A 19,279-nucleotide genomic window follows, 5' to 3' on the forward strand; every position below is an offset into this window, starting at 1 on the left:
CTCCGGGCAGAATTGTCGACTCCGACCGACTCCAACTCCCGACTCCGACTCCGCAGACCTAGCAGAGCTGCGGAGTCGACATATTTTCGGTGACTCCGACTCCGACTCCGGCTCGGGTTTCTAAAATCGACTCCGACTCCGACTCCGCAGCCCTGGCCGCTCCGCAGACCTGGCAGGGCTGCGGAGTCGGAGTTAGAGTCGGTAGGAGTTGATTACCCAGCCCGGAGTCGGAGTCGGAGTTGGTTTTTGGAAGTCGCGGTTGGAGTCAGGGTCACCAGAAATCCATTGACTCCGAAGCCTCGCGCAAAACTATGGCGATTTTCATCTACGAGAGAGCCGCCGATGTGCTGGCCGGATATCCGGCGGGGCGCACGTTGGCTCGGTCCGATCCCAATAATGTCGCCAAATCTTTGGTTCGAGTAACAGCTGGTCCTGATTTGCTTCACTGAGGAAACATCACACCGTTCTGCCTTGCATCGGACATCAAAACTGCACTAAAATCCGCTGAAAACGTATTTAAACGTCCGTCCTCCATAATGGCTACGGACGGCGGCCGGCGAGTTACCATCCCAGTGACGTCATTCGGGCCCGGTAGGGGGACGGTAAAAAAAAGCCTGATGACCATACCTGGTTCTCCAACGCAACTCGTTGTCCAGACGTAAATATGCTGTCTGCTGCGGGTGGTGACCGATTATACTACAGGAAGACGGTGTATCGCCGATTATACTACAGGAAGACGGTGTATCGACCATCGGATAAACAAGACCCAGGGAGACATCGTGTTCTGCACTCATGCAACATGGCGAGGAACACGCCTCCCTCCCCACCCCTAAGGGAGGAATACAGTTCACCAAGTAGGTGCGGATTGTCACTCAAAGCTCACTGTCCAAATCATATGTCCCTGAAGGACATATTATGTGAGGCCAAGACGAGTGTATTCGATGAATGCAGCGGCATATCCGGGAGGCCAGTGGTCGGCGTGTATCACCACGCGCCGCCGTGCCGTCAGACGCAGATAATAATGGATTTGGACATGTATGTAAACCTAGCAGTGTCGTCAGACCTCGGGTATACTACATTGAACAATGAACATCCATACATCCGACACATTCAACTGCAACGGTCAATATCTACTGAATACGTATACGGACAATTATACTTTCAAATGCTTTATCATTTGTCGTCAAACAGGATGTACACAACGACCCAAGGACAGTATATGTCAACATATTGGCGGATCTAGGAGGGGGGGGGGGGGTTGGTTGGTTGGTTGGGGGTTGGTTGGCTAAGACCCAAATACACCATCATGATGATGATGATGATGGTGTATTTGGGTCTTAGCGCCTCCAGCAGCGACCGACGAATGGGGCCGCTTTATATCGTTTTCTTGCATAAAATTAAAAGTATCAGAAATAAATATCTATGAGCCAAACATAACACCAGTATAACGCCTTATGGGGCGACTAACGGAGCGAGCGAGAGGGTGGGCCTTGCACGTGCGAAATTGCGAGGGGGTACCTCCAACTGACTTGTGCACGGCACCCTACTAACCGGTCTCTAGCGATGTGCCAAATTTGGGCACAATCGGCCCAGCCGTTCTCGAGATCTGGAAGCGGCACCCTGCACGTGCGCACGTGCAAAATGGGTCCCAACTGACTTGTGCACGGCACCCTACTAACCGGTCCCAAACTGTGTACCAAATTTGAGCGCAATCGGTCGAGCCGTTCTCGAGATCTGGAAACGACCCCTGCACGTGCGCACGTGCAGCAGCACCCCAACTCTGGCACATGGATATGCAGTGCCTAGTGGGTGCCTACCTACATGCCAACTTTGAGCGCAATCGGCCAAGTAGTTACCGAGATATTGCAACAATTGCAAAACTGACACCTCTTCGTTTTGCACGTGGCACGTGCATAAGGGGTCACCCACATGCATCGGGAATAGTCCAATACTTGGTAGAAGGAATGAAGCTACCCTACAAAAATTACCGCATGTAAATCGGTCAAGTGGTTGCTGAGATATAAGCCTCGCAAAAGCGTCCGCACGGCCGGCCGCTCATACTCAGAAATTTCCGTTAATCTAAGGAAAGACTCCGCTCGCTTCGCTCGCTCCGTAACAAATTGCTCTAACCTGCACTGTTGTTCAATTTTGTAGTTGTGCAATTACGTACCTAATCAAGTAAAGTAGCTGTACTCTCATAATAAATATCAAAAATCGTAAGAAAAAAGCATGATAATTCCGACACGATTTTTTCTTAAGATTTTAATATTAATGATGAGAGTACGGTTACTTTACTTGATTATATGTTTATGCATGTCTCTCAAAACAGTGCTAACAAAAATTCAGACTATTATGTAATTAATTTCAGTTAACCTGTTGAAGGTACGGAAACGCAACCCGAAAGGTTTTGGAGAATGAAACAACTTTTAGAGTGGGGGGGGGGGGGGGTCTGAACCCCGCGACACCAAGCATCACCCTTCTAGACCACCAGTGTAATAAAGATAGTTGAAAAGTCATATAATGCAACTCCACCTATCCGTGAGCTTAGCCCAGATCTCCGCGAGGCTGAGCGTTATTCAGGAAACGAGAAATGGCGCCCGTCAACCTATAGGTATACATCATAGCCCAATGGAATATAATGTAAAATGAAAATCCTAGCATATGTAGCATTACAAAGGTAGGCATTTTAAAAACCGAAATAAACAACACCTACAAATTTCAAATGACGCTGAAAATTCAGAACTATAGTCTGGCAAACCTGAGAAAGAATGGATTTTAAGTGCTGCGGTCGTTGATGCATGTGCATTTATATTGTGAGAGCAAATTTTCTGTCACAGCTTTTCACACAAATTTATCCGAACCATACATTTCAAGCGATCAAGACACGTGCAATGTGATTCAGGCGCTTTAGCTCCGTTCTTTGTTAGGCTTGCCATGACTAGCCCGGCAAGCCTAAGAAAGAACGGATTTAACCCGGCAGTTGCTGGGGTATTTCGCCACCCACCGTTTGCTGGGGGGGGGGGAGGCGTTTATAAACGCCCCCAGCCGATAATTCGAGAACCAATAGGCGCAGCGAAACGCACGAGGCGGCAAACGAAAGAACGCGACGAGACGCTTCAGATGAGCACTTAAAAGTTGAATTTTGAGGTCACAGGTCGGGTCAAGGTCAGGTCAAACACCTGAAATCGGGCTTTCAGTAGCATGGACTTCAGGACTTCGCAATGGGTGCCTCTCGAGTCTCGTCATAAACTCTGTCAAAACGGTGCACAATCCATCATATAAGGCCTACAAGAGTGTCAGCTCCATGTAGGGGTCAGTCAAGCATAGGTCAGGGTCAAGGTCAGGTCAACCGGGTAGGCACATATCCCCGAAAATGAAAACTGATATTCGCAGCCTGTGACACATGTTTTATGGGTAATTTGGGGCGTAGAACACGATGGTCACATTCATTTTATCATATGTGTACGTGTTTGGCTCAAAAAGTTCAATTTAAGAAATGCATGTATCATGGTCGTGAAGTAGTCACGAGAAATTGCCAAGATTCAGTTCAAAATTTTGGAAAATGCGGAACGATAATCAATGATCGAAGATAGCCATTAGACTGTTCATGGGATTGGCAGTCTAATGGCGTTTACAGCATGTCTGTATGTCTATTCTGTGATTTTATATGATTTTTTGAACATATGCCGTTTGTGGTCGAAAACTCAGATATCATGACGTCACTAAAACCTCGATATCTCAAATATTTTACGACCGATTTTTTGAAACTTTGTCACAATAAAATTCAATCAATTCCCTTCAGCTACCCAAAATTTGGCGCGCCGTTTTTTGATGCGCGCCGTTTTTTGGCGAAAAACGCCAAAAACTTTTGGCCCGGCGAAAAAAAGTAGGGGCGTTTAGCGCCCCCCCCCGCAACTCGCGGGTTAAAGTGCAGAAGCCATTGATGTACGTTCTTTTATATCGACTCAATCAAAACACGTGCAAAGTGATTCAGGTGCCTAAGCTCCGTTCTTTCTCATGTTTACCAGACATATACATATCGATAAATAAGAACACAGGAAGATATAGAGAATTCTTCATAGCTTCGAATGGAAGTAAAGGATATATTTCCCAAGCGGGTTACTGAAAAACCGGAAAAACCGAGCGGCGAAAGAGCGATGTTTTTTCTGAAACACGCGAGGTGAAAAGATATTCGATCTTCCACAACTGAGCCATGGATAATCCTATATCTCTCTAGTAGAGATTTATTTGCCATTAGGTCAACAGTGCAGCAAAACTTCTATCTCGCACTCCTCTAAGGTGCAAAGATACGTACCTATTTGTTATCTTTGCACCCCTCTCACATGCAAAGATAAAGTCTCGAGTGTGCATCGCCAAAAATCAAACGTTTAGGTGATGATGCGCCAATAACTGAGCCATTATTAATGGTTGCTTGTGTATGAAGGCTATGGACTAAAAATAAATTACTCTAAATCTGTTTTTGCATATATGGATGCATTTCAATATAATTTTAATTAACTACGAATAAACCTCTCCATAGAAAGATAAGCAGAATCGTTGACTTCAGAGACGGACCCTTTCGTAAACAAGGCTACTCGTTGCTATTCGTTGCGATATCGACGGAATGGTGGTGAATTTCGAGTAATAACTTTTTCATAAAGGGACGCGGTAGTTTTGCGGCGTGTAGGCTTTGCGGGATTACTTTCACATGAATTTTGATCACAAAAATCGCATCATTAACATAATAAGGTAAACCTTACTTGTTGCCCAGCATGGAAAAAATCCTTATTCCTATCGAGTATCGGCAGTGAGCTAGGGTTTCACCGTTACAAAAAACAACAACATTGGTGAGCGAGCGCGGCGATTCGTAACGTGGATACTGGATACGCTGTGGGTCCCATGCCACCAGCCAAACTGTGAATGGCCCCGTCGTATTGAGGCTACGGTACGGGCTGAGGCGGCCCGTCGTAACCCGTGGTCCGTAACCACAACACAGGACCAGACCACGTGGCATCGTACAGCGATACGGCGCCCGCGTGGCAACATTCAATATGTAATGCCTGAAGCTATACAACTTGTAGTCCTCCGTAAAGACGATATGCAAGAAAACAAAAGCAACGTCGGTCCAACATTGTCCTTATGGTTCATGAGTCATAACACTATTTTTAGTACTTACCCACAGAGTGTTGGAAGCCGGCATGTTGTCACGTGCAGCTGAAGGTCGGTGAGATGAGCTGAGTAGGTGAGTCGTCTGAGTCAGAGTCTCCTGGGCTGACCTGTCCGGCCCGTGGGCCCTCTCCCTCCGCGTTTCAGCGGTGAACTGCCGGGGAGGTGGCGGCGGTCGCACGCGGACGCCGGCAAGAAGCCCGGTTCGCCTACACCGCCTCGCACGCCCGGCGGCAGACGAGACTAGAGTGGCCAGTTTCGCCGCGAATGAGGCCCGGTCGGTGCCGATTTTGGCGGTTTCCGTTGACCGTTTATTCACAAAAGAAGTAGCGTTTGATCGATGTTTTTTTCGCGACTTCATTATTCTAGCTACACCAATCCCATCCATCATTAGAAAAGCAAGCGACCAGCTTGGCCATTCCCATTTGATCACCACAGTGATAGCTGTTGGTAGTAAAATCCGCAGCTCCTTGGCCCTTGGCTTCCCTCGTGGTTAGTTCTAAGCGATGGCGCTCGATGGCAGCACCGTATAGAAAACTCGAGGTTTCTCTCGGATATGCGTTATATCCCGGGTGCTGCGAAAATGGTTATTTTGAAACGTTCATTGCACAAAAATTGAGCAACGGATCGGATACCTAAACAGGCAGCTCTGGAGTCCTCGCTACGCCACAGTAATGCATGCCCTCCATTATTTGATTTCCGTTGGCGTTGACCTGGTTTGAGCTCGGAGCTCCAATAGCATAGGTAGTATTAGCCGTTCACGACGGGCTATCCGGCGAGTGCACCTGATTTGACCAAATCTGCACCTTATTTATTTTACAGCAAATATCTTCATTTTATGAGTTTATTTTAGTGTTTTAATCGATGATGCTCTCTGATAATATGACAAAGCAGGCATATAAGCAATAAGTGCAACCCTAGCTGATAGTAGCTGCTAAGAGACACCCTGAACCTGATTCGACCAAATCTGCACCTAATCTGTACCAGATGTGCACCAAATGTGTACTAGATGGCCGTCGTGAAAACAGCTATTAGGTAATGTAATCCACAGCGTGGACTGTATTTTTAGTGTATATGGTCTACAATGATGGTCTACAACTTGCTTTTACTTTTGTGTGACAGAATAAACGGCCTCTGATCGAACGTCAGGTCACTTCAGGGCTGCATGTTGCACAGGAGCATTCATAGAGCTCTTACCAAAGATCATATGAAAAGGCCAGCAAGGTCATCTATAATAGCACTTAATCGTCGTAAGTAAGCTAAGCACTGGAAGACGTCGTAGCTCGTAAGCATTTTAATTCAATACGAATTTGTATATCAACTTTGTATGTTCGGCAAACGTGGCTCACCGTACACTAGCTCACTTTCCTACCAAGCGTTTTACCGTTTATTACCCGTTAAAAAGCGTTCGGCCAAAAATAAGCCGTTTGACTATGTGTAGCGTCATATATAAGTACGACAAACCGACCGAATATGACGTCGCGCTGGTTTCTGACGTCGTGACTCGTTTCTCTGCGACTTACTTTTTCTCGCTTTTTTCTCGAAGCAAGGTGTTGAATTGATGAAGCTATATATAATTGGGTACTATTTTAACTACATATGCAATTGCATACTTAAATATATCCAACTAAATATAAATATTAAAGCTGTATATTTAGCTAAACATAAGCAAAATATAAGACAGATAGGCATTAAAGGGCTGAATGCTACTTGTCGATACGTTACAACTTGCTACTGATATGGCTTCGAAGCTAATAGAAAAAACGTACTTGACGGCCCCAGTCATGAAGCGGATCAATCTGTCATGCACATTTCGGAGACTTTTTAAAGTCATATGTAACAGAGTTGATTGGTATTTTCTGTTGCCGCGCTGGGGGGAGGCGTTTTTTCGCCTCCCCCTCAGGGTTTTCGCAAATATCTCAAAATCGGCGGCGCGCAGCACCGCCGTTTTTGGTACATCTGTTCATACATCTATTCCACACATGGTGTGAAAATTTCAGACCCAGGTCGTTCATGGTCCGAGGTCACCAGGTCACGTCAAGTGACCTTGCCTCAGAAAAGATCAAAGGCTCGCTATCCCGGCAGTTGCTGGGGTATTTCGCCACCCACCGTTTGCTGGAGGGGGGAGGGGGCGTTAACCCGCGCCCCACTGCACTGTAGGCCGGCAGCCCGAAAAAGCGCTAGAAATTCCCCCAAACCGACTGTCCGCAATATGAACAAAATAGGTATCATTTAATTCCAAATTGATCGAAGAATATGATTCCGATGCCATTTTTGCCCTAAGGTCGAAATTGAGGTGGTCAGTTGTCACCAAACACAAGACTATTTAGACTCGCTAGTGGCCACCACATTTGCCGATTTTAATGCTAATCTTGAGTTGATATTTATTAGTTGACCAGTTGTCGTTTTGAACGCAGTTTTCTGTCACACTAGTTCAGGGCACTGTTGTTCACTGTACCAACAACATTCTTACATATTGCATCGCTTTTCTGCAAGATAAGCTAGCTTTTTGCAAGAAGCTGCAAGACCTAAATAAAAATCATTTCTAAATTTTTAAATAGACTTTTATAAAAACGTTATTTCGAGCGGCTAAAAATAAACATCTTACACTAGCCGCTGATTACTCATCCTTCGTTCCATATAGGTGCTTTGCTGCTTTTCCCTGCTACTTTTCGAGATATGCGCCAGTAAACCACATGATGTATGGGCAATTGTCACCTCGCCGCTCTACTGAATGCCCGGCGCTCTTTATAGCGCTGGAAGTTGTGAAAAGCTAACGCTTATAATCTGAATAAAATATATGTCCCTGAGCTCAGAATTGATCAACGCTCACAATGCCGTCAAATTTTTGGGCCAAACTTAAAAATTCAGTCAATATTAACCCCCAAACACAAGTAAGTGATAATCAACAACAACTTGCTCTTAAGTTAGACTTTTTGAGAAATGTTATTTCGAGCCGCTAAAAATGGCCGTGCCATACAAGCCACTAATCATCTTTCTGTCATGCCCTACTCGCAATTTTTGCTAATGCCTGCTACTCGTCGAGGTCACGTGACATCACCATTGAAAGTAAATGGGGAGATAAGGGAACTGTTGTTTTTGCGCATGGAATGATCTCAAACTATCTCAAGCACACGGAATCGTGATTTCATGCTGCTTGCAAGATCCGATGCTTTACTTTTGCATTTTTGACCTTCCGTGACGTCATTTATGACGTCACTACGGTCGGTTTCTTGTCAATAACTCATGATCAAATTGAGCCAGCGACTCGGGAAAGCCACCAATGGACTCGGGAAGACCTCCTGAATCGAATGATATGCAATACGACCTCATTCGATTAAGTTCGTGGCCTGATGGGCTCTGACCTGACCTTGACTCGAGGTCAACACCTTAAGTTGACCTCACTCGAACAAAAAGTATACCATTCGATGCGCCTGAGCCAGGCAAACACGATGGTGCCAAAATCGCTGCTCTGCGGCCATTTTATGCGAAATTATTTACCAAAAACCAAACCCTACCTTGGGCTTTTTGACTTCACCTCAGAGGTTACCGGTTGACATGGGACCTTAAAATCGGGTATCAATCGTTCCGTCTTGAAACGGCGCACACGCTTGTTTTTTCCGCGAGACTCTAGCTCCATTAGGGGCGAAACGGCGAAAAGGGGTCGTACCAACCCTCCCCCCTCGGCCGGCCGAGGGGGTGGGGGGTCCGACAATAGGTCCGGCGAGGGTTAACCCGCGCCCTGCTGGGGGGGGTGTTTGAACACCCCCCTTGTGGTTTTTCGCGAATATCTCAAAAACGGCGGCGCGGAGCGCCGCCGTTTTTGGTACACCTTATCATACATCAATTCTACACATGTTGTGAAAATTTCAGGCCAAGGTCATTCAAGGTCAGGTCACCAGGTCACTTGAAGTGACCTCACCTCATAAAAACTTTCAATGTCTGTCATAGCTACACTGAGTGACCGATCGCTTTGAAACTTTCAGCGATTGCTAAGAGCAATAGCATGTACAAAATGTATATCTCAGAATTTTGATATCGATGACCTAAGGTCAGGTCAATTTTGCGACCTCCCCATTATAAGTCAATGGGAGAAAATTGAAATGCGCCTCTTTTGGATGAAAGACATTATAAACACTCCCAAACACCGAATTACAAGTGGTTTAGACACACTGAACTTGAAAATGGTGTCCGTGACCCTTGTTTATGCCCTGAGGTCATCTTAGGTCACGAATGGTATCTAACAGTTTTTCGCAAATAACTTTTGATAGAGGCATGCTAGAGCGATGAAAACGCCTTAGATGTGTTCAGCTCGACGATACGGATCGACTGATATGCAACATGACCCTTTCCGGTCAGGTCATGACCTTGACATGAGGTCAAATTTTCAAGTTGACCTTTCAAGGTCAAGTCATAGTTCATTCGATGCGTCTTGACGAGAGGAACACGATGCCGGTAAAAGTAAGCTCGTACAAGGCTTGGGTCAAAAGTTATTGCAGAAAAACTGTTTCAAAAAAAAATCGGCTATTTTTGCAGTTTTTGCCCCCTGCAGGCAAAACCGTTGACGTTAGGTCAAATCTGAGAGAATTAGTCAGAAAGGGCGTTAATAGGGCTATCGAATGCGCTTTTCCGCGGCGCTGTAGCTCTATTGGTTCCCGAGTTATGCGTTGGCTTCTTGGAAAATTTCGACATTCGACCTGGAAATCGGCGAAATTTTGCCTTCAATGACCTCTGGTGACCTGACCTTTGACCTGACCAAAAATTGACCGAAGTGATTTCGTCATTATTTTCTACGCTCTTTCGAACGCCGCCTTCTGCGTATCGCTACGTGGCCCAGGAGCCGAGTTACAAGGGGGGGTGTTCAAACACCCCCCCCCCCAGCAGGGCGTGGAAATCCAGGACCCCCAGCAGGGCGCGGGTTAAGCAGCCCCACTTCGTTTTTAGCATGTTTGCTTGTCGCTGAGATCAACAACTCAATCACAAATAATTTCTAGCACTTTTCCGGGCCCCCGGCCCAGTGTGCACTGGGGTCTGCGTATAACACGCCCTACTGGGGGGAGGGCTATTCATAGCCCCCCTCCTAACTCCGAAACTACTGGGCCGATCGTCAAAATTCAAACGGCGTCTGATAGCCCCGGAAAAACTGTCGAACGAAGCCTAATTTCATTGACCTCGAGGTCACCTATGACGTCACAGGTCAGGTCAAAGTAAACATTATTAGCATTTTGGCTTCTTCACGTTTTGGGCTCTGGCCGCCGTCTTACAAGTCAGATCAGGCTCATTTTTGGTTCACACACTCGTGAACAGATGCTCTAGATACTCTGAGGGTACCAAACTTGTTCTTTGATTTTCAGGTCAAGGTCAGGTCATCACAGGTCATGAAAATATTATATCATCCGTCGGTCACGTGACACATGTTTTATGGTCCATTTAGGCCAAACATTTCGAATTTGATGTCGTCTGTGTCATTCGAGGTCATTTTGAGTCAAATTTAGCTTAGGTCAGGTCACTTTCAGGTCAACAAAAGGTCAAATTTTGAAGTAAAAATTTTTCAACAAAAAAGGTGTCTATTGGATGCAGTTTGAGCTCAGGAACACGATGGGGCTATTCATATTGGCGTACGATGTCAAATTCGTGCTGAAAAATTGATTTGAAAAATTAATAATTGTTAGTTTTTTTGCAATAATGCGTATAACTTGGCCATTTTTGAAGATATTTTGCTAAAACTTGCTAGAGTTAGTCATAATAATGCGTTCTATCACATATATTCCGGTCTTTTCGAAAAGTAAAAAAAAAAATTGAAAAAAATGTAAAAATATAAATTTTGAATTTTATTATATAAAATTTTCGAAATTTTCAAAATTTCGAAAATCCGAGATAGCAGTTTGATAGCGCAGTCTATATTCTGAGTCCTCTCATGCAAAGAAATTGGATTTAGCTTAAAAACTGAGCTCTTGGGAGCGATTGCCGTGGTTCAATGTTTTGCGTCGAAATCGGCCGAACATGACGTCACTCTGACGTCATTTCCGGTCGACCTACGGTAGTTACGAAGTTCAATTTTTGACACAAGGTGTCAAATTGATGCAGCCGAAGGTACTGAAAGTTTGGCGTCGATACATCAAGCGGTTTGGAAGTTATTGCAGAAAAACGGGAGGGGGGCTATAAATAGCCCCCCCAGTGGGACGCGGGTTAAACGCCCCCAGCCGATAACTCGAGAGCCACCAATAGGCGCAGCGAAACGCACGAGGCGGCAAACGAAAGAACGCGACGAGACGCTTCAGATGAGTACTTTAAAGTTGAATTTTGAGGTCACAGGTCGGGTGAAGGTCAGGTCAAACACCTGAAATCGGGCTTTCAGTAGCATGAACTTCAGGACTTCGCAATGGGCGCCTCTCGTCATAAACTCTGTCAAAACGGTGCACAATCCATCATATAAGGCCTACAAGAGTGTCAGCTCCATGAATGGGGTCAGTCAAGCATAGGTCAGGGTCAAGGTCAGGTCAACCGGGTAGGCACATATCCCCGAAAATCGAAACTGATATTCGTAGCCTGTGACACATGTTTTATGGGTAATTTGGGGCGTAGAACACGATGGTTACAGTCATTTTATCATATGTGTACTTGTTTGACTCAAAAAGTTCAATTTAAGAAAGGCATGTATCATGGTCGTGAAGTAGTCACGAGAAATTACCAAGATTCATTTCAAGATTTTGGAAAATGCGGAACGATAATCAATAATTGAACAATTTTTGAACATATGCCGAATTTGGTCGAAAACTCAGAAATCATGACGTCACTAAAACCTCGATATCTCAATCATTTCCGACCGAATTTTTTGAAACTTTGTCACAATAAAATTCAATCAATTCCCTACAGGTACTTAAAATTTGGCGTGCCTGCGGCGCGCCGTTTTTATGCTATGGCCCGGCGAAAAAAGTGGGGGCGTTTAACGCTCCCCCCCCCCCCCCAGCAACTCGCGGGCTATAGCTACACCGATTAAATAATCGCTCAAACATGTGAGTCGCGGTTCTCACGGTCGCTCTACACGTGGACGCGGACGCTGTTATGAGTACCTAAGCCGCTATTTTTCTGTCGCTGCTTTAAGTCGCTGTTTTCTGAATCGCTGTTTGACACGCTTACGGCATAAGCTATTCTATCAGCGTTCAGTGCTCTTTGCTGGTTATCAATACATCACGATCTCGATGATAATCGTGTTATTGCGAGGAGTCGACTGGGATAATTATTACTGGTCAAGTGTCAACCCCCTCTCATTGCAAATAAAACCCTTGAAATGTGCCAATTAGAACGCTCTATAAAATGACTATCTCAGAATTTTCGGAAACTAGTACATTTTTGAGCCGAACATCAAAAAAGATTGCTGGAATGGTTGGATAGGGCGTAGACATTGGACTGTGTGGAGTGTGGACCATCGAGACGGTGTGCAGCAGCAGTAAAGACCGTCCCGCAATGGGACAGCCCGTCCTGCCGCTCAAACGGTCACCCCGGAGGGATTGTAGTCCAAACAAGGACTAGCCGTCACCGCCGGTTGTGTTGTCTGGTGGTGGGGCATGGGCGTGACTCCACCAGTCTGGAAAAAGCGTGAGGGGATACGAATGGGTTCGTCCTGAGTGAGGCGAGGACGGATGCGCCACTCCCACCGTGTTATTCTTTTCATATGCATACGCTCGCTAAACTGCGGCGAGAGTCGGGGCACATTAAAGGGCAGCAGCAGCAGCGACGCAGCGGCGGTACATGACAACTGTAGTTTTAGTCTCTGCCGCTGGTGGCCCGGTTTCTCGGCTCACATTCTCTCAACGAATGACCGAGCATGGGCACTTGGGCACTAGAGCGTATCCTCGGCGAGCTCCACCGTGGGCGATGTCCCCACTTCCATCCTGAGCGATCGTCTTCTCGCTGCGAAGTTGTAAAATTGGAAACGTTTGTGCACAAACGTTTGGCATGCCAACATGCCAAACGTTGGCATGCCAAATGTTGGCATGCCAACAATCGATCCATTTTGTTTTTGCTAAACAGCAGTTTTTGGGCACTAATCTATAAGCATTTTGTCCCGGTCTTAATTAAAAGTTTTGGTTTCCTTTCTTTTGTCTCCTTTCACTGCTAAATAAGGCCACAATAAGATATGAAGGCCAGTTCGAAGCCTATCAGGTCACTTAGCTGGTCCAAGGGTGTTAAAATTATTATGAGGTAGCAGCGAAATAAACAGTCATATATGAAACTTGCATGCCTCTTGCCTCATTGTTTTGCAGTTTGCACGCCGGACCTCTCAAGACAAGCTGACGACCAATGCCATTGACATTGGCGGTGACCGAGTCAGACAGGCTATGCAAAGCAGATGGAGACCACTGACCACCACTCCTTCCCGGTCAGCGGCGGCCGAGCTGTCAGCAGTAGCTCTCTGACAGTGCCAGTGGCGGCGATTGGCAGGGGCTGCCAGCAGTATACCTATCACAGTGCTAGTGGCAGCGATTGGCAGTGGTGGTTGAGCTGCCAGTGCAGTAGCTCTCTCATTGTGCCAGTGACAGCGATTGGCAGCGATTGGCAGCGGAGGCGGGCGGTTTTCTCTCCACGCTCGAGCTACCGTCGAGTAGATATCGTTTTCCGCTGGAGGTGCAGGCGAGCCGTATAAAGCCTGCGGTCGGCTCTGCTCGGCAGCTCAGTATCTCCTCTCCGCTCGAAGATGAAGGCCTGTCTGGTGAGTTTTAGGAAAGGCAGCAGCTTCTCTGACTGCTTCTCTTCTCTGCTTTGTGACTTTCCAGTGGTATTTGGTGTTTACGTACATCTTATGGGTCACTCCATGACCACCGTGCTATGCATCAGCTGCTGCGCAAAGCTTGTGACAATAATAAAGCGCCTTTTTACTTGTAAAAATATAACGTCTCAGAAAAAATAACATTCGGAAACGTTCGATCAGTTGGATGTCACGGCCATCCGCTGCCGCTTTTGCTGACCTCTCTGATTTTCATTTATCTGTGCTCCCAGCTTCCCGCTTTCGCGTGCACTGACACCCACGGCGGCCCTTCCAGTTTGTCCTGGCCGCTCTGGCCGCGGTGGCCACCGCCATGCCACGCTACGCCCTGGTTCCTATGGAGGAGCTGCCCTACGCTCCTCCGCGACTGAGGGTGGCTCGCGCCGCGCAGCAGTACGACAGGGACGTCTACCAGCCGGAGCCTTCTGAGCTGAGGTGGGTGGGTCCGATAGAGACAGGATGGGTGCCGAGGAAGTGCAGGGAGGTGCAGGGAGAGTCTGGAGGTGCCAACTGATTTGGGGCTGCCGAGGGCGTCTCGAACTAGCGCCATCACCCATGTAAATGCTTGCATGATCTTGTAGCTGCAGTTACAACTGATTTTATCCGGGATTGATGATGTTATTGAGATTCGGGTTAGACAGGTTAGGTTTGACGTGTTTCAGTTGAGGTAAAGCCCCGATAGGCCCCACAAATCAGCCAGCTAACAGGAAAGATACGCAAAGGTGCAGTGGACGGCCCGCTTTGCGGAGCTCACTTTCACGGGAAATCGATCGCCCTCCCACATGCATCGGTCAGCGTGATATTTCGTGCATGACTCACACAGAATAGAGAAAATGAGACAGACCAGCCGTATAAAGAGCTGAGTCAGAAGGGTCAATAGTTGGCAAACTGTGTCAATAAAATCATTCATCACTGACAGATGCAGCTGCACCCCATATTCATTTCTGGTGTGCATATGTGGGCGTAACAACGAAGCCATTTGATGACTAGGTGTGACTGGCTTCTCTCTGTAACGATGTCACAGCTGTGACGCTGACCTTCTGTGACCTGTCGGCAGGCCGGCGCGTCAGGCGGGCCACCCGGGCGGCTACGGCGACCAGGTCGACTACGGCGCGTACACGGGCGGGTACGGCGCCTTCGGCTGGTATGCCGACTACCCGGTGTACTCGTACGACAAGTACCACCGCTAAACACATCACCTGACCTCCGCAACGAGCCACCGCCAGCCGGCTGAGACGCCAGCGTGACCTATAGGTCACTGTATCGCCCGAGGCAGGTCATCATCATATCGCCCAAGGCAGAACATATCAAAACGACCGAGGCGAGTCGTTATCACATCACCGAATCGACAGCCCGACCACCGATCTGCAGAGTTGTGCAGCACCGCCACCGAGCTGGCCTTTGTTGAGAACGATGAGCCGCTGCCACAGGCGTCTGTTTGCTGTTATGTGTCCGGCAGTGCAGCCGTCTTTCAATTGAAATGTGTATTGAATGTGCAATAAAACGACATGTCCAGTGAGATCTGGTTGTTGCAGCCCATTTATTATTGCACGATGCATAGATAACATGAACTACCATGTTATCTATGCACGATGAAAACAAATCACCTATAAAGAAACGTGCGTTTGCTTCAGAAAAGTCAAATTCGATTTAAACTCAAGTCAACGGTTGTTGCCAGCTGGAACATCATTTTTCTTATGCGTATGCATAACAAATTGGCCCTCTTCTACCCTTGCAAAAAGGGCTCAACGGATTACGCTTAATGTGTACGGTTTTGAGCCACACTATAGATGAGAGAACCGCACAAGTTAGTGGATGTTTATTTTGAACTTGCGTAGTGCTCACGTATTAACCCGCGCGGGGCTGGGGTCTCCAGCCGAACGCGCGGGGCTGGGGGGGGGGGGTAAATTTTACCCCCCCCCCCCTGTTATCTCCCGAACTAATGGTCCGATTTGGAAAATTCAAACGCCAATCGAAAGATCTCATCACGAACAACTAAAAACATGTACTTAATTTAAAGTTTGAGGTCAAGGTCAAGGTCAGGTGAAGGGTACAAATTCCAAGTTCCTACAGTATCGGCCTTGCACCGTAGTTGCCGAAGAATGGAGTCATGGACTGAGACTGATTGCCCAAAACGTGTTCTTATGCTACCAAGACAATATTCGTTGCATACAATATCATTCAGAGGTCAAGGTCAAGGTCAGGTCAGGTCAGGTCAGGTCACCAAAAACAAAATATAGAAAAGGGGCATGTGCGACACATGATTTATGGGTCATTTTACTCATAGAATTCAATAGGCACACTCAATAAGTGATATGGACCACCTCTGGATGAATTTCAGGTCGAGGTCAGGTCAAGGTCAGGTCAAGTGAGGTCAAATTTTGAAGTTGGTTGTTAAGGCCTAAAAAGGTGTCTATCTGATGCAGTTTTTCACGGCGAATCGAATGGTGCTATTTTTGTTTCTGTACGAAGTCTAGAACTTCCAAAGAAATCATTTTTCAAAAATTTTGTGTGTCGTGACGTCATAAAATTTTGAATAACTCCCACATTTTTGAACCGATTTTTCTAAAAATTGGTATGTAGGTGCACAGAGGGGGGTAAAAATTCCCCCCCCCCCAGCCCCGCGCGGGTTAACACACCACTTATTTATCTTGGGGCATGGGTGGGTCGGAACCGTTTAAAGTTTCTTGACGTTGAAGACCGATCAAATGGGATCAATTATGGAATCCCACGTGCATGTTCAAAGATCAGCAGGCACTCAAAATTGGAATCTAAGCATGGTGATTGAGACATTCAACATCTCGTGAAGAATTTGAGCGAGTTTCGTGTCAATGAACTTTCATCAATGCGCTCTCTTGGTAGGTAGACCGTACATACATATATGTACGGTAGGCTGTTTTAGAGCCACGGATATACCTACTGGATGGTACGATATGCATCTAACATCAAGTACACATAAACAGAGAATTAAAACACGTGCCCGTTTTATGAGACGGTTGAAATGCTGATCTTGATCTAAGCTAAGATCATTGGTGTGCTTTTGGTACATCCTCTGTCGTTTATCGGCTGCTGAAAAGCTCAAATCCCTTTTTCAGCACATGCAGTACCAAAACATTTCTTTTAGATTTGCTTGACCTGACCTGATGACTTGAAAATATGTCTCTAATGAGCGAACACGTGCTACGTCACATTCAATCTATTGGGGACAGTGCATTGGACACGCTTCACCCCATTGACCTTCAAAAATGCTAAGTACGAGTTCAAGGTACGTACCTTAGTCAAGGGAGTGGTATGCACGTTTTCCGATGGTAATGTGCATATCAACCACGATTACTACGATGCCTTCGCGCTGCAAAGAACAACTGCTGAATAAATAGGGTCTGCATGGTATAAGAGGCACGAGCTCACGACCAATGGCGAAAGACAGAGCAATATAGGTACTCGTATAGCTTGACTATCTCATCAGGTATAACTACAGATGAGAAAAGTTAGCCTAATTTCCCATAACTCGAAAACGGCTGAGGGTATCAAAATGAAACAAAGGTGCGGGATATTTTGAGCATTTGTCCATCAGATGAGCATAATTTTACCCCACAAAGTCACCAATGTAATTCAAAGACGTCTACCAATCGCCAACGTCGATCTTTTCTTCTGAGATGGTCGCCGAAGAAAGCCACTGTCATCACTGATGCCAGCGCCACGCGTACCTACACAGCTCGTTTTTCGTCTGGGAGAGTTTGACGCCCCATGGAGACGTTGGTTGAGTTTGAAACAAATGTAACACACTTGGAGCAGGTACAAGAGCAGGTAGGAGCAGGTATGAGGGGAGCGACGGCTTCCGCCAACTTCCCGGCCGCCTCACGTACGTTTGCGCTGACATGAAGTGCTTCTGGCATGCTGAATATTGATAAATAGTGAATTGATTGGCGGTATCGACGTTGTTACATTAACGCTGTTGGTATCAGTGAATGCAAAATCCTCTTACATGGTTGCTTTGACTGATCAAACTGACTTTCTTGACTTGTTTATCTTTTCTTTTTTTACTTTATTGCCGTCGAAAAGTCGGCTACAGCACGTTGTTGCATTCGATATGTGGCAGAACGGCGGTCTAATCAGCTGTGGCAATTCAGCACCGTCCTCACTGTTTACACTCGTAACTCAGCTTACATAACTCAGAGCGGCGAAAACGATGAAATTTCCATGGAATGTGTGCGAAGGACCGACGGTTTCAACGCACCATAGCTTATATTTCTACGATCTATTGTTTCCGAGACAATTGAAAAGAAGCAATAACTTTCTGCACCACCATGGATATTGCATGGATGCACCACCAGGCGCTTGGAAATTTTGTGAGCTAATTATTGAAAGCGGTTAAACGCTGTGGTTTATGAGTTTGTCCCATGGTTAAATTGACGCACGACGGTTACAGCAATAGGTCGAACTCGTTCCTTGTATGCTAAATATGAGTGTAACCGGTAACGTCACATAGTAGGTATATCATCAGTACGGTGTTGATGAATAACTCGGTTTATACAGTTACAGGTGTATCAGCTGGCAGGTACTGGTTGCCGGATCGACCCACCGTTGCCTGAGGTCGGTCATGGGTCGCCACCCTGCCGAGACAGGGTGCAGGTCGGAGCAGTCGGCTGCACTGGTGAAACCTCCCCTGGCCTGCGGCCTGCGGCGGAGAAGGGCGGGGCGGACGGGCTCCCCTGAGCCGAACCGTGCCGTGGCAGCGTCTGTGCAGTGGCCCCATGTGCGAGCACCGAACCGTGACTGCCGAGATTTCACTCTCACGGCGGAGCCAGAACGGCAGGCACGGGGCCATGAAAGTCACCATTCCGTCCTCACCCTCACCTTCAGGGCACTCATCTCACGTGTGCTACTCCATTGATCTATTTTTCATTCTTTTTTCTTTCTCTCTCTCTCTCTCTCTCTCTCTCTCTCTCTCTCTCTCTCTCTCTCTCTCTCTCTCTCTCTCTCTCTCTCTCTCTCTCTCTCTCTCTCTCTCTCTCTCTCTTTCTTTCTCTCTCTCTTTCTCTCTCTCTCTCTCTCTCCATCTCTCTCTATCTCTCTCTTTCTCTCTCTTTTTCTCTCTCTCTCTCTCCCTCTCTCTCTTCTCTGCTCTCTCCTCTCTCGCTCTCTCTCCCTCCTTTTCTCTGTTCCCTTCTAAAATCCCTCTTGTGATCGAATGTGGGAAATCAATTGACCTGGCTGCTGGCGAGAGTAGCCTGCCTTATATCGTGACCACGGTCGCTGACTGTAGACCATCCTAATTGGAAGCAAATAGGGAGCGTTGAAGCGTCTCGAAACGGACTCTCACCACCGCTTTGTGCGGTGGTGCGG

General features: G+C 46.8%; 2 protein-coding genes across 2 annotated transcripts in view; one reads left to right on the forward strand and one right to left on the reverse strand.

Moving 5' to 3' along the window:
• LOC122389625 (influenza virus NS1A-binding protein homolog) overlaps positions 1-5,410 on the reverse strand; it is a 43,808-nt gene extending 38,398 nt beyond the window's left edge. The window contains exon 1 of the mRNA XM_043381823.1: positions 5,177-5,410. Within this exon, the coding sequence (XP_043237758.1) occupies positions 5,177-5,200 (24 nt within the window). The 5' untranslated portion in view covers positions 5,201-5,410. The remainder of the gene's footprint in view (positions 1-5,176) is intronic.
• Positions 5,411-13,713: 8,303 nt separating this feature from the next.
• LOC122389649 lies at positions 13,714-15,454 on the forward strand. Its single transcript, XM_043381860.1, has 3 exons — positions 13,714-13,879; positions 14,211-14,368; positions 14,991-15,454. The coding sequence occupies exons 1-3, from the start codon at positions 13,865-13,867 to the stop codon at positions 15,121-15,123; spliced, it is 306 nt and encodes a 101-aa protein (XP_043237795.1). The 5' UTR covers positions 13,714-13,864; the 3' UTR covers positions 15,124-15,454.
• Positions 15,455-19,279: the final 3,825 nt, after the last annotated feature.

This window comes from Amphibalanus amphitrite, unplaced genomic scaffold (genome assembly GCF_019059575.1).
Source record: "Amphibalanus amphitrite isolate SeventyFive unplaced genomic scaffold, NRLGWU_Aamphi_draft 000366F_arrow, whole genome shotgun sequence".
Classification (NCBI taxonomy): Eukaryota; Metazoa; Arthropoda; class Thecostraca; order Balanomorpha; family Balanidae; genus Amphibalanus; species Amphibalanus amphitrite.

What these genes read in the sequence shown, in the direction of transcription:
- LOC122389649 (XM_043381860.1), top strand. An exon ending in CCGGAGCCTTCTGAGCTGAG is followed by an intron (nt 14,369 to 14,990) that starts GTGGGTGGGTCC and finishes ACCTGTCGGCAG; the next exon opens with GCCGGCGCGTCAGGCGGGCC.